Source organism: Anoplophora glabripennis, unplaced genomic scaffold (assembly GCF_000390285.2).
Source record: "Anoplophora glabripennis isolate ALB-LARVAE unplaced genomic scaffold, Agla_2.0 scaffold17, whole genome shotgun sequence".
Taxonomy (NCBI): domain Eukaryota; kingdom Metazoa; phylum Arthropoda; class Insecta; order Coleoptera; family Cerambycidae; genus Anoplophora; species Anoplophora glabripennis.
This window is the reverse complement of record NW_019416231.1, coordinates 1,974,410-1,988,910: the sequence shown is the minus strand read 5'-3', so window position 1 is coordinate 1,988,910 and position 14,501 is coordinate 1,974,410. Positions and strand designations below refer to the sequence as shown.

The following is a 14,501-nucleotide window of genomic DNA, read 5'->3' as shown; positions in this document are numbered from 1 at the left end:
GAACGTTGCTCCGATGTATACACCGCCGCTGTCGTTAGCGTCCCGGCGACACAACAGAAACTTAAAAAGTATACATTAAAAACGATGAGGCGATGAGTGAGGACTAGGACGAGTACAAGCAGCAGCTCTATGTATTTATAAATGCAGTTGCTGTCTAAAAAGCCTAAGTCTATGGCGCTAGGGCAGGTCCTACGATATATTACGTGGCTTCCTACCCCAAAATCGCCTCGTTAGGAGTGCTACACAACTGAGACTGCTGACCTCGCCCTTAAATATGTGCCAAAGCCACCGAGAAAGTCAAAAACCCATTGCCCGCTGGAAGAAAGCGTTAGTAAAATTATGATCGGTCAAGGGAAAAGCACCAATAATACACGACAATAACAACGTATGAGAATGGAAAACCGTTATATTCGTTACTTACAACAAAACAAACGAAACAGAGTAATAAAACGTCGAATAAGTTCTCGCTGTTTTCCAACAGATGGCGTTGCCAGAACTGCAAGCTGGTAGTTCAGTGTATGTTATTTCGCCGAAATACAATAGTTATTTACACCATAAAGGAGGTAAGTATTATTGACCAGTCGAATACGATTTTGCGCCCGAGCGGAGCGAGGGCTGGCAATAGCGTCCGAGACTGGTAAATTATACTTAACTGCTGCGTGGTGTATAACATTTCATCTGCTCCCACAGTTCTATATGGTTCATGAAATGAAGGTAGTGACGGTCTTAGGCATTGCAGGAGTATGCCGTTCTGATGAGCTATGCAAACTTACTTTGGACGTCAATTTCAAAAATTTCTATTACATTATTGTAGATACAATACCAGATTCTAAAAATGGTATGTCACGTACGTTTACAATTACTTCTCGTCTATGTTCTGTTTTTCAAAACTAAACTAAATTAAAACTGAAATTTCACGCTTTTTTATGCGCTATCAAGCAAGTAGATGTTACAACGAACCAGTCGAAATGAATACCCTTTCTATGATTCCTAATAAGATTGCAGTTTTTGAAACTAGAACATCCTGAAACATATACAGGCCATTCATTCCGAAGAACATAGGCAACATTACTAGCTAATACAGGAGTTGATGTTGATGATAGCCATCAAGAGACATAGTGGGTGGAAATCAGCCACAATTGCAGAAAGTTATGTTGCCGACAGTTTCAGTGACACGTTTTTTAATAATTTTTTGTAAATGAAGCATAAATTTTCACGAAAAAACAGCGAGAACTTATCAACATCCCATAAAAAACGTCTTCAAATATAAACGATTAGTCTAGTTATCAAAGATCTTGGGTCTTCCAAATTGGGCCATTTGATAACTTGAATTTTTGTATTACTAATGCTTTTCCCTTAATTACACAATAGAAATTCCAAAATGGGACACGTTTGGCGTAAGTTACATTACGTGTACCGGGGTAACAATATAACGAAAAAAGCAACTGGGCACATAAGCGGTTACAGAAACAAAAACGGAAAACACAACTCAGTTAATAAAAATTTGGGTGAAACTGTGGTGTGCGGCGTAGTAGATTAGAAAACTCCGCTAAAAGTTAAATCCTATTCCAGTTAAGGACGCTACACTACAGAAAATCTAACTCTCACAACATTCCTTGGCTATTATTTAAGTAATTATAAAAATCCAATCATTTTACGCAGGCACTTCTAAAAACTGTAAAAATCTTCCGAAATGGAACAGTCAAATGTTTTTATGATCGTACGATACTCCTTAATTTAATTTGGTTCATTTGATTTTTCATTCACTTAACATCTGACTGTTCCGAAACAATATCAGTACCAAGGACAAGGGGAACTCAAGGTGGTGTAGGTTAAAGTTAAAACTTACTGAAACGCCTCATCAGATTCCCCGTAAAACTCGGCTGCGGACTCACTACAGTGTCCTCTTTCTCCCGCAGGTCCCTGTAACTCTGCAGCTCGGGCTTCTGAAACTTTATATTGGGCACAGACAACAGTCTTTGGTCTCTCTTTTCCTGTTTTTTTTTGTGCCTCGGCGGCCTGACGGGAACCCCGTCCTCGTCGACTAGATCTAAGTTGTCGGGCCTCGCGGCGAAACCGACCCGTCTACAACCCGGGTACTCGAACTGGGTGCCCAGGGAACCCACTAGAAACGGCACCTCTGGTTCTTCTTCCGGAGAAAATTGTACCGGTTCAAAATCTTCCCCGGGTTTTTTAAGTTGGTCCTCGTCTGCACTCTTTGGTGAAATCACCGACAAGTCTATAACACTCTGATTGTCTATAACGGTATTCTCGTCCGATTCTGGGGAGGACTTTTCCACTTCTTCGGCGTTATCGTTCGACTCTTGCCCAGGAGAAGCGTCCGAGTAGAATATACTGTTCCTTTTCTCCTTCAGAGGATTCTTAATCTTTATATCTACTTTGGAAAGTTGCCGTTTTAAATTGAAAGCTTTCCACGTGGATGATTTCCTGCGGTTTTGGGGTATAGGCACGGCTTTCTCCTCTTCCATCGCTTCGTAGGCCTGTTCTACAGGTGTGGGGCAAGGGGCAAAGGAAAATGGGCTTTCGGGGGACCTTCCCATCTAAATCATGCAGAAATTTGGGTATAGGGAAGCGACGAGTCGTACAACTCATTTAAATTAGCAAAAAAAAGAATCGGGGTAATCTTAGTCACTTGCAGTGCAATTTTGATTGTTAGCCTTGGAGGGGGCATTATTCGTTGGTAGCGGCACAATTCTTGTTGCGGGACAGGCTGTTATCCTTAATTTCATTCAATATTTGAAGAAATAAATATAAATTTCCGAACAGTAAGAATGACTGAAGAATTCAACTGCAAAATTGAATTTTTAAATAAAACGAATTTAACTTGAATCCTTTCCCGCAACATCCTCATTGCGATCGTCACATCTCAAGAGCTCAACTTCCTAAATGACGCCATGACGCGTATGGTAAACAAAAATGTGAAAAAACTGAAAATTTCGTCAAGACTTATCGCTATCATGCCCATAGAACGTGATACTGACATCGCAAAAATCTGGCACTAACCTGGTCTATGCTGGGGCTGCGGGGTTGTCGCTCTTCGCGGTCCATGTTGATGGGTAGCGTGTCCGTCAGCGTCTGGCCCTTCTTGGGACTCCTGGGAACCCGCGAATAAGGATCCTGGGCGCCGTAAAGGTCCGGGCTTCCTACGTTCAAGAGACAAACCCTCTGCTCTATATCTATTATCACAATACCCGCTTCGTTACCGTAAGCCATGCTGTTGAAATAACACTCGTTTTGTTCGGTTTGAGAGCTTAAAAAAATACTTACAGTCCGTACGAACTGTTAATAGTTAATGCGGTAATATGACTAGGTGGTTCCCCGTTATTCCAGGGGGTTAAACAGACCAGTTGGGCTTGGAAACCGGGTGGTTTCTTCTGGTTTCCGCTCCGAACCTTCAGCGTAGGTCCATCCTGGAAGATCATTGTGTTTGTGTGCGTTATCCATCGTTTTACCACAAAAGGAAATTTTAAGTGGAACATGACAACAAATTTCTGAACTATGTCCATGTGGATTAAAAGGTACTGACATTGTATAGTCTTACCCTCTTATTGTCGAAATCCAGCATATCCAGTTTGCTACCAGATCCGGCACTACCGGGCCCCGAGAATTGGCAATCGGGAGACATCTCCCCCTCATCCGGTACCTCATAGATTATAGGAACTTCCAAAACGGTTATCTCGTCGTTAGTCTCGGTTTTTCTGTAAGTGAACAAAATGACGTGACTAGAAGCACCCGCAACGCACAACTTCCTAGACTCCGGACACAATGAGATTATCTCAATGGCGAAGGGGTCATCCTCGGAATCCAAAGACCTAGACTTCGGTTTCTCGAACACCTTGGCCGTCTTGAGTTTGTAAAGCACCTGCAGAGTACCGGCACTCGCATCCCAGAATTTTATACTACCGTCGGCATGCCTAAAACAATCCGTAGGAAATCCCTAATTAGTAACTTCCGTATACTTACCCCGTCATAATTACTTCCGCGTAGGTACAGGCTTGCGCCGGCCAAGTTCCGCCGCTGATCGGCCACGACATTTCGGAGAATCCCGTCCTCTTCATGGCCCCTGCCCTGCCTACGGAGTAAAAGGCGGGAATGAGATCGGCTGGACAGTCCGCCAGGTAACTGCAGCATGTCACCGGGGACTCGTGGATGTCCATGGGGTACGGGTTCTCTAGACAGGGAAACCCTGCTGTCTGGAGATCCATCACAACCAGGTCGTTCTGTAGGAGGGCTATTATTGCATACGGTTCTTGTAATTCTACAAAAAATATTACAAATAAACTTCAAAATCGATAAAATCCATTCAATTGAATAAACACCCACCGCTGGTATAAGGAGATTCACAAAGGGTGATAAAATCTACAACGTTGTGCTCCATCTCCAGCACGGTCGTCGTTTTGCTATATACAACTGTTATACAGGGCGTTCTGCTGGCTTGGTCATACGGCATACCCCCCGAGAATATCACATAGGCTTCCCTGCAAGCCATAAGATTTGAATTTACGACTCCTGTTACTAAACTAGCACTTACCCAGTTCTGGAATACTTCCACTCCACTTTAGTGATTGGTTTGCATTGCTCCGGTTTTCCCTCTTTGGTTAATTTAGCTGAAAAAATCAAACACTAAAGAAAGAACTAATATTTTATGCTCATACCATGAGGTTGCGATATATGGATGTACTTGGAGGGCGACTTCAAGCTCCAAGTGGTTAAAGTGCCATCCGTGTGGGAACACATAAACTGCTTTCCTTCGTGGTGCCAAGCTATGGACCTTAATTCATTAGTCAGCCACCTCATGTCTACCATCTTGTTCCTCAGGTCCCACAGCGCCACCAGTCCGATTTCGAACCCTATTAATAGCTGGAAATGTGGAAAGGTCAGACGTGCAGTGGGAATTAGAAAAAGTCTACTCACTTTACTGGCATCTAACGGGTTGTCGCTTAAGTGTACTATTGCTCCTGGGTGCGTCTTCCTCGACCTAAAATGAAAAATGAGAACTGGTGATTCAAATAAACAACAAGTGCTTCTATTCCATTGCCAAAGTTGCCTCGTAAGATAAAAATGTATTGTGCCGTTCATTTTGCATAGTGTTCCGATAAGTTGTTATTACAAACGCCTCTTTTGTCAATGGAGTATAGGATTATCAGTGTACATACACTTCTATAGCCTTGTTCCAGTTAATAATATAGCCGGAAAGGTTGAAGTTTTCTATCTGGACTACATGGACGTTTCCCCTCTCTGTACCCACGTACAACCACTTCGACTGCAATGGAAGATGCATGTAGGTGATTCTGAAACAATTGCAGTTAAAAAACGTGCTAAAGTAACGTGTCTCGATACACACTTTTCTTTCTGGAATTTGAGACTTTGCACGATCTGCGGGATCTTCTGTCGGAAGTTCCACAGGTGAAGGGTATCGTCTGCCGTGGCTGAGATGAGCGCCCCCTCGTTGACGAGGAACTGGAGGTGGAGGACCGCTGCCGACCCAGGGGGGCCCTCCATGTCGTGTCGTACGTGGACGTCGACGCCAGGCTGGCCCAGTCTGTTCGGAAATGTTAAGGAAATACCGTGGAAAATATCGATTAATCTGTTCAAGAACCACCCTAAATTAGCATTTAAGGCACTTAAAATTTCACGGTTTGTTCTAAAAGATTTGGGAAATAGAATTAATTATCATTAATGTAGAACCTATCTGCGATCCCCCAACAGTTTTGCTTCCCTTTATCCCAGTCGTTTATTCTACAAATCGGATTTAGCTGCAAAATCAAAACCCTGCGAAGCCTCCCCCCAAGTTGTTTCTTCCGCATTATTAATTAGACACTAAGCCGGTTTTAGAGCGTAATGATTTATTCTGCGGCAAAGTATTTTCTTGTCTGACGCGAACTGGGCTAAAAATGGAGAAATCGGATCGGTTTTCAACTTGATCCCGTCCTGAAATTATTTTTACCACCATAGTGTATAATTTCCCTGGGTATTCGTGTTTGGTTTTGATAGATCACAGAATATGTATGCACACAGGCTACGTTACATTGTGTTTACAATAACGCTAACCAAATAGTCTGTGTAACGCATTGATTTCAGTTATTAATTCCGATTATTACGAGCTTTGTACTCCCCGTTCATTATATCCTCCAGTAATAATGCATCCACGGATATTAACAGGCTTCGTTTATCTAGTTGCGGTGTCCTGTATTTCCACTTCAAACAACAACCACCAAAATGGATTTACGAGAGTCGAAAAGAAGTTTAGGTGAATATCAGATGCCTGAAATTTAAATTTCATGGTTTTTTAAGTAATGGAGATATGCTATTGGAACAATACAACTGAAACACCTGGTATAAAAAGCCCACGATCCAGATAAAAAGGTGCGTTGGTGCTTTCAGATTTTCTTGGTATCGAAATCCCCAACCAACACAGTAAATGTGCGATTATTCCCCACCTTAGAATACTCCTGAACACCCTTATACATAGACCAGGACGGATCTGTGGAAATATCCCACTTGTTCCGGACCTCGCCCAGATTTAGGGATCTACACTTTTATTATGTGAGTTGTACTGAAGGTAATCCAGAAAAAATTTGCTTGCCCCCTCTCACATCCACCTCAAAACAGATCCGCCTTGGTCTATTAGGGTATTTTAAAACCTTCTGAATGTAGATTAGATGACAATAAAAAGTCTTCTCCGACCGAGACCAGCTGGCATTCCGCCGCCTCACACGCTTAAACTCATCCGGATAGTTTCCAGCTTAAAAACACGGTCCATTGCAACTCTAAGGATCGATTTACATTCGGAGGCTTTTAGCCGGAGTGCCGGATGCTTGCGATGGTGGCTCTTTCCATCCGAGAACCAGACTCTACTTGCGCAATATTAGACACTTCAAGTGGCTGCAGATTCGAGTTCAACGCACTGTGAATCGCGGAAAGAAGGGCCCTCATGAAACGCGATGAAAAAAAGGATAAAACAAATATGTCTTATTTATGTTTTAGTCTAAAATAAACAACGATGCCAGAGATTAACAAAGATTAACCGTTCCGTAACGTTTTCATTAAACTTTACCAATGCAGGGAGACCATTGCGGGTTGTTCACCCGTCGACGAACAAACGCTAGCACTCGGATGCCTCAAAGAGCAAGAGGGATAATCGGTTGTCCGTTTAAATTTGTGGCATCCTCGCGAGGTCCTGGTCATTCCAGGGATATGGCGAGAGACAGTTTATAAATAAGAGAAAAATTAAGGTAAATGCTTTGTTTAATTGTGAACATCAATCTTAACATCATTGAAGAATTCAAGAACCGTACGAAATGATGATTGAGTGATGCCAGTCAATATCTTTTTTAAACATAGACATTAACAGCTTGATGACCGAAAAAAATTGTTGTTCGGAAGATATATTAATTTTACGTGAAAAAACCGGCTGACAAAGCGTGGCCCCGGTTTTCTGACTGGAATACACTGGCTATAAATTCAATGGAGGCATAAAAGGTATTGAGATATGGGTCAGGCTATAAAAAAGAAATACTTTTAAGGTAATAGCTCCTTTATGATACGTACAAATAGCTCTATATATCAAACGGGATTTTACATGAAAGGGTCTTTTTGTGAGCTTAAAAACCTTCGGAATGGAGAAATTAATGATGGCAATAATCAGAACTCTGATGGCGATAGGCAGGTCTGTAAAAGCTGTAATTATGTTCTTTAAGGGAACGTTATCCTTGTTTGTCGATTCATTAATTTTTTTTCATGAGTCATTTTACAGGCATATTTAGTTTATGTACGTTAAATGTGTCTGTTTCATTTAATCAATGTTTATTTATTGGGAAATAAAACAAGATAACTTTCAAACATCTGAACAAATTCTGTGTCCCAACAAGCATTTATCAGAAACAATTTAAGACGATACAAAGTAACATTTCCAACTAGACAAAAACCTGCAAATTTTTGTTCACATATAATTACTCTATCTCACGTTGAAGCTATGGCAGTCATACCTCTTACACCTTGTATACGTTTAAACAGAGAATTCTGTATATGAATATTAGTATACACTTGACCTGGAAATGGCTGTATAGTCCCAGTTAATATACCTGCTAGCAACACCTGTTCGTCCTCAGCGCTACAGAGGCATTCCCGCGCCAACTTGATTTTAATTAAGATATTTAGCAGCGAGACAATGGCGGCATTCAAGGTGAGAAGGCTCTATCGGAATGCAGCGACTCTTTGTGGAATTTACTATTCGACGTCGGCAATATAGGGTTCCTTATACTTCGCGCGACGCGAGTCACAATCGGGAATCGTTTTCAAGGATATTATTTTACGAACTCCAGCCGGAATAATGGGAAATATGAACGAGCTAGTTAGATAACTGTTGTATTTACGCGAAACCAAATAAGAAAGTTTCGCTAGATACTGAATTCCAATTAGTTTAATGTTGTCTTTGCGAAGTGAGGCCGGTATTCCGTAGAAACGCCAAGCAAGATAAATGTTACACGAACGGGCTTTAATTAAATTTTGCTGCTTTGGGTTTAATGGTATTTGAGTAGGAATAGTTTCTTTAAGTAAAAAAAACTAGTATTTTTAATACAGATACCTTAACAGCTCAAGAATAATTGCTTTTGAGGTTATGTGATGACTAATTTGGCGGGAAATTTAAAAAACGTCGTAAAAAATAACAAAAATAAGAGTTCTAGGATAAAGATATTTGAATACTGCAAAAATTCACGCTGTATCGACCTTATTAGATACGTTTACGTCTGCAAGATCAGTTAATAATGTCATTGGGGATATAAATCTGTTTCAGTTCAAATTCCGAAAGTGATCTATCAGCGCGATACTCCCAGCCGTCCGGTGTTAAATCCCTAAAGAATTAAGGATAACGTGGTAGATCCTGCGCTTGTCGTCGGAAGTCAATGGGATAACGGATTATCCTTGAAGGAAAAAGACGTTATTTCTCACCATTGTAAAGTGTGATCGAAAAGAGGATGGTACGTACCTTGAGAAAACATTCAAATGTACACAATCCGTTGTCAGTTAAAAAAACAGCGCGGAAAAATGAGCAAATAATTTAGTCGACATATTTTTTTTGAGAATTTTCATTCGGATACGACCCGCTCGTAAATTGTAAATGTAAATCCTCGAACTTTTCCTCGAAATTACTACAAAAATATGGCCAATAATAATTTACAGTTATTATCTGGTACCTACCGAGCGCCTGGACTTACCGCCAGTTTAAAAGTAATTAAAAACCATCTCATGTGACAAACGACGCCCTGGGGACATCTTTATATACTTCCTTAACTTCCCAAACTCATTTTCCAGATTTATGTCGGAATACGGGAGTGTTACATGCGCCAACCGTCCATAAAAAATTGTAATTACTTTCCCCCCTGGAATTTGTAACGCCGAGGAAGATTGCCAAAGAAAGAGGTCCTGGAAAAGGTACCCGTGTTATGGTGTAGAACACCGTTAAAGTAAATTAAGCCTATACATTTTTTATCGAGTTTCCGGCTAGTTCTCCCACAAAAAGATTAATGGGAATATGGAGAGGCGCCCGCAAAAAGCCGAGGACTTGTTATTGGGTTGTACTACATATTTCGGTTGGTTATCGCACCCCTTTTAATAGAATTACCTTTACCGCACGTCCTGTACGTCCTTTTTTGTGTGGCGAGATAAATGATACTCGGGAAATTAAGGGCAGGGCCGTACCGGCATATTCTACGCCTGGATGACGAAACATTAACCTAGGCGTGTTCTAAATAACAAAACAAATTCACAGTATTCACAATCCCTCAAATTGCAGACTTATTTTGGAAAAACAGAAATTATATACGGCGTTAGAAACAATCTTCAACAAATTTAAGCCATATACAAGCTGGTTTTAATAAAGGTCAGCAAAAAGAATGTTTTGTTTTCATTTGCTTGACTTTACCAAAGCGTTTTTCTCTACGTTTTCTTATTGTGGTTTCACGGTTCACACTATTAGTTTTATACAACCATACCTCAGTAATAGGCAGCAATATGTCACCCATAATGATACTACTTCAACATGTCACGGTGTTAATTCAGGAGTACCACAAGGATCTGCACTTGGCCCGGTTCTCTTTTGAATTTATGCCAACGGTTTACTTTGTTGTTTGAATGATTCAATTTTAAATATTCGATTCGACGATGGTAAAAATTTCACTAAGTACAGTCCAATAAATGATGATTTAACAAAAGAGTACCGTTAAACTCTGTAACTTGATAAATTGTCGCAATACTGACGTTTCATCGCTTTACTGAATTATCCAACGACATGGGAATAGCACAACTTGGGTAACTAAAACAAAGTTCAATTTCAAATCAAACCAATCTAGAGTGAGTAGCGTTCGGTACACATTATACCTTTCCCGACATCCGAATCGAGTCAGTGACATTTTCTGTAGGACTGAACCCACTCCTCCTGTTTGCAATCCTATACTTACGCCCACTACTACTTTTCCCAGCAGGGCCCCAGGGCATCCGTTGAAATTTGAGGCTTCGCCTGAGGGTAAAAATGCGAGGTGCTCGTCCATTGTTCCATCCTATCCATCCGCGTCTTTTGAATACACAAAAGGGTATTGGATTCGCCTGGAAGGGTATCCCGGTTGAAATTCACCTTCGCTTTCGACTTTTGGGGAGCACAATACACCGAAAAATTACGAATGATTCAACGCTTCGGCTTATTTTAAAATAATAAACGGTTCGTACGGATCGTTTTCAACTTTACTTTTCTGATTACAAACGTTATGCATAATATTAAACTTTAACGAACAAACAGAAATATAATGCAGCAAAATACCTAACATATACAACATATTTGTTTCTGGGAAACAACGCTTTTAATTCAAGTCGCAGGGTCGGTGTGCCGACCCGATTGTTGATAAGGAACGAATATATTATGTTTTTTGTTGTTATGAATGTTTGAATGATGATTGAAAGTTTGAATTTGATTTTTGTTTTTATTTATTTGGGCGCCATAAATTTTTAATACTAATTTATTCTGTACTCAGATAGATTCAGAGTTTAACAAATCTGATTATATTACAATTTTTTTAATTAAATTTTATAATTGACAAATATCTACTTAACCTAAGATCATAATTCCGCGTGGCGGAAAAAGGTCAAGTCCGCCTCAACGGACTCGCCTACCTTTCTAGTATTTATTCTATTATATGAACGAATCATAACATTTCATAACAATATATTCATAGCAACAATTTTCTTTAAATTATCTTGAGTAGGCACTAGTGACTATGCCGCCCCTTTTCTCCAGCCTGTACTGTGTGCGAAACTGCTTTTCAATTAGGAAATTGAATGTGCACACACACACACACACAGAAATAATCTAGTCGACAGTAATTTCAACTAGTTACAGTTACACTTTAGCTAACTCACTGGTACTTACGAGTTTCTCGCTAAGAAACTATTAACGAGAAAACTTAGCGGATACGTTGCATGTAGTAATGAACACTTCCGCGTAACGGGGTCTCGGTTCGGAACTTCGACCGCTTGCGACGGCGATACCGAAATTTTCCCTGTCTAGTTTGAATGTATTCGACGCTTGACGTGTCACGTAAGAAATCGGGTTGTATTTGGGCGACGCCATGTAGAATTTAAAAAAGTTTTTTTGTACGAGAATTCGTGCTTGGTTCGGGACGCTATAGGGACGTTTCAGAAACCGAAATAGAGGAAAGCATTCGCTGGTATAAAAATACATGCTTCAGTTGTTTGGACGAAACAAAAAAAATTAAATTTAAAATGAATACACAATATTTTTTACTTTCATCCATTAATCGTTCTCTCGGTATAAAACTGCAGTATCAGAGGCATTATTTAAGAATTGTACTGCCTTCTGTGTAATGTCAGGCATCCCCGCTAATGGCATCCAATAAATTTGTCGGGCTTCTCGGATATTAGTTTCAAAGGAAACTAGCCGAACCTCCAAGTAGACAAATTGTTGGGGCAGGCTAAGGTCGTCTGGAATTTCTTTGTCTAGATAACAAACGCGAATCGAATGCGGGAGGGATGAACTTGTCGCATTTACGTGAAAAATTTAGTACTCTAGATAGCCTTGTTTCTTGTAAGGGTTGTATCGCGTTTCTTTATCTCTATTTCTAGGTGTATTTTGTTTTTTCCAGGGTTGGCAGGGAGCCATCCAATTTATTTTGGCCAGCTTTGTGTTCGTGCCCATTTACTACCTATACGACTTTTAAAAACATCAACATTTAAGAGATTAAATGTATGACAATGTATAACAGAAAAAATTAACTAATTCTACGAACGAATTTCCGAAACGTGTGGAAATAAGACTGGCTATAAAATATATTTTATGGCGTTCTTTTAACCACCTAATATAAAAGTTTCAGGTGCAAAAACACAGCAATTTACTTTTGTCGTTAACACACATTTGCTAAATATCAAGAGACTACTTCGTATTGTTAACAATCGCTCAGATAATCAATTTTATAACACAATTTTACCTCGTTTGCAATGTAGAAGGTATCAAACATGTAGGCAATAATGTCGTTAATAGATATTGTAAATAGAAATGGACCTAGTGTTGATCCTTGAGGAACACCAGAAGTCCGAAGGAAAATATTTGATTTACAACCCCTACAATGAACAATTAGATAAGGTTGAAACAATCTGAGCAAATCGGCATCTAATCTGAAATTATTAAGTTCCTGTAATCGTAAAATCGGTACAGATAACTCTTTTTAAAGGAAAAGAGTATTTTCTGCCAATTACCCCCATAAATAAAAATAACTCCGCAAATATCTCAAACTGGAGCTTTTATAAAAAGAAATAAATAAGCCATTAAGGAAATAGCCAGTTCGTACATTGTTAGATGCGGATCGATATTTCCCAGTCGCTGGAAATCCCCAGGCAGTTTCCATTACACGTGTTTGCAGGAGGAAAAACGAAACTAATGAAGACATCGTACAGTGCATCTGGTTGCACCAGCAACACGTTTCGCCGTCCCGAGATGCTTTTTTCCCCCGCCTTTGATAAATCTCACTTTGGTACAGGAGCCGCTATACCGCATTTCCAGCGCACAATCGTAGGTTTTAGCGATCTGCGTCGACCTGAGTTCGGTTACCGGCGATCACTTTACTCGGAAGACTCGAAGTAAGTGACGTGGAAATCTCCAATTTTTGAACATAGAAGAAAGATTTTTGAGAGTTTCGATAGGAGTTAAGGACACACAATTCTAAGACTTCCGAAATAGTTATAGAACATAAAAGTAATTTGCAGCTAGACACTTTGTCAACTGAAAATTTAACGAAAATGTCGACTGTTGACGACAGTTTTTCAGTATTTCAGTAACTGAAAAATTTGTATTTCACATGCCAAAGTTTTGAATATTCTTATTACGAATATTACAGAGATTTATTACTAATATATACACATATGTGTGTATATATGTATATTGTATATGTATATGTTTTCTCTTATTTTGTATCTTGTTTCTTGGTATATTTGTTGTTCATGTAATTATGTTTGTTTTTCCCCATCCTATAAATGGTTTCAGTACTGTTGGTTGGTGTAAACTAAATAAATAAATATTGATGACGATATTGATGGTTAGAGTTAAATGAATAAACTTGAATCTATTAGTAACTGAACACTGTTTTTAACTATCTTTGGAACTTTTTAAGGTTTCTACGATTATCAACAACACGCAATTTATTGTTTACATGAAATTTTTTACGTACGCAAAAAATTATAGTTTAATTTTTCTTTTTATATCCATTACTTTCAAACAGCGTTCCAAACAGCTGTGTATACAATTGAATGAAAGAATCCTGTACAACGCTTCCGCAGCGAGAAATCCTTCACATTGCGAAACAGCGCACATGCCTCTCCTACCCGATATCAGATTTAATAAATATCTGGGGCACAATACTGCAGAATATTTTACTGATTCGGAATTATATTCCCCGGGGGGTTCTTCATCACTGTTACGACGGGGGAATTTGTAAATATGATCTAGATTTTATCGAGAGGAGCGTCGGAATACGAACATATTTCACGTAGTCTTGTGTCAGGCGTACTGCTCTGCGTCGATTGTCGTTAATATTTGAAATTAATTGCACCAGCGTCGCTGGTACTTGGATATGTCTTGTTCAATTTACTGCCGAGCTAGGTGGATTCAGAAGCGATACGTCCAAATCAGCAAATGTTCAGTTTTGTTCAAAACGTGACACAACTAAAAGTACCGACACCGACGTACATTGAAACAGGTATACAATGAATTTGCTTATTAAGTAATGTGTAATACAAAATTAATTAAAGAAATCTTTATGTCTAAGGGATCAGTTGGGGGGTTATTCTTATTAAACTGTATTTGCCTAATAAAATTGCAACTTACTCCATGTTTAATAATAAATCTCTCTGCAATATTCGCAATATGAATGTACTCACAAGCAATTCACTTAAATTCTAAATATTTGGAATTATTC

General features: G+C 39.5%; 1 protein-coding gene across 3 annotated transcripts in view; it reads right to left on the bottom strand.

The window, feature by feature from the left end:
- The window catches only part of LOC108917853 (syntaxin-binding protein 5), a 162,985-nt gene that overhangs the window by 12,853 nt on the left and 135,631 nt on the right, over positions 1-14,501 (bottom strand). For 2 of the 3 annotated variants that reach the window (XM_018724638.1, XM_023455338.1), the window contains exons 3-12: positions 5,366-5,563; positions 5,178-5,312; positions 4,936-4,999; positions 4,677-4,881; positions 4,553-4,628; positions 4,345-4,499; positions 3,985-4,279; positions 3,563-3,935; positions 3,289-3,431; positions 3,025-3,235 (exon numbers count right to left, since the gene is read on the bottom strand). In XM_018724638.1, coding sequence (XP_018580154.1) covers positions 3,025-3,235; positions 3,289-3,431; positions 3,563-3,935; positions 3,985-4,279; positions 4,345-4,499; positions 4,553-4,628; positions 4,677-4,881; positions 4,936-4,999; positions 5,178-5,312; positions 5,366-5,563 — 1,855 coding nt within the window. Of the gene's footprint in view, positions 1-1,849; positions 2,562-3,024; positions 3,236-3,288; positions 3,432-3,562; positions 3,936-3,984; positions 4,280-4,344; positions 4,500-4,552; positions 4,629-4,676; positions 4,882-4,935; positions 5,000-5,177; positions 5,313-5,365; positions 5,564-14,501 lie in introns of all 3 variants that reach the window. The other variant, XM_018724636.1, reaches the window with a different exon arrangement.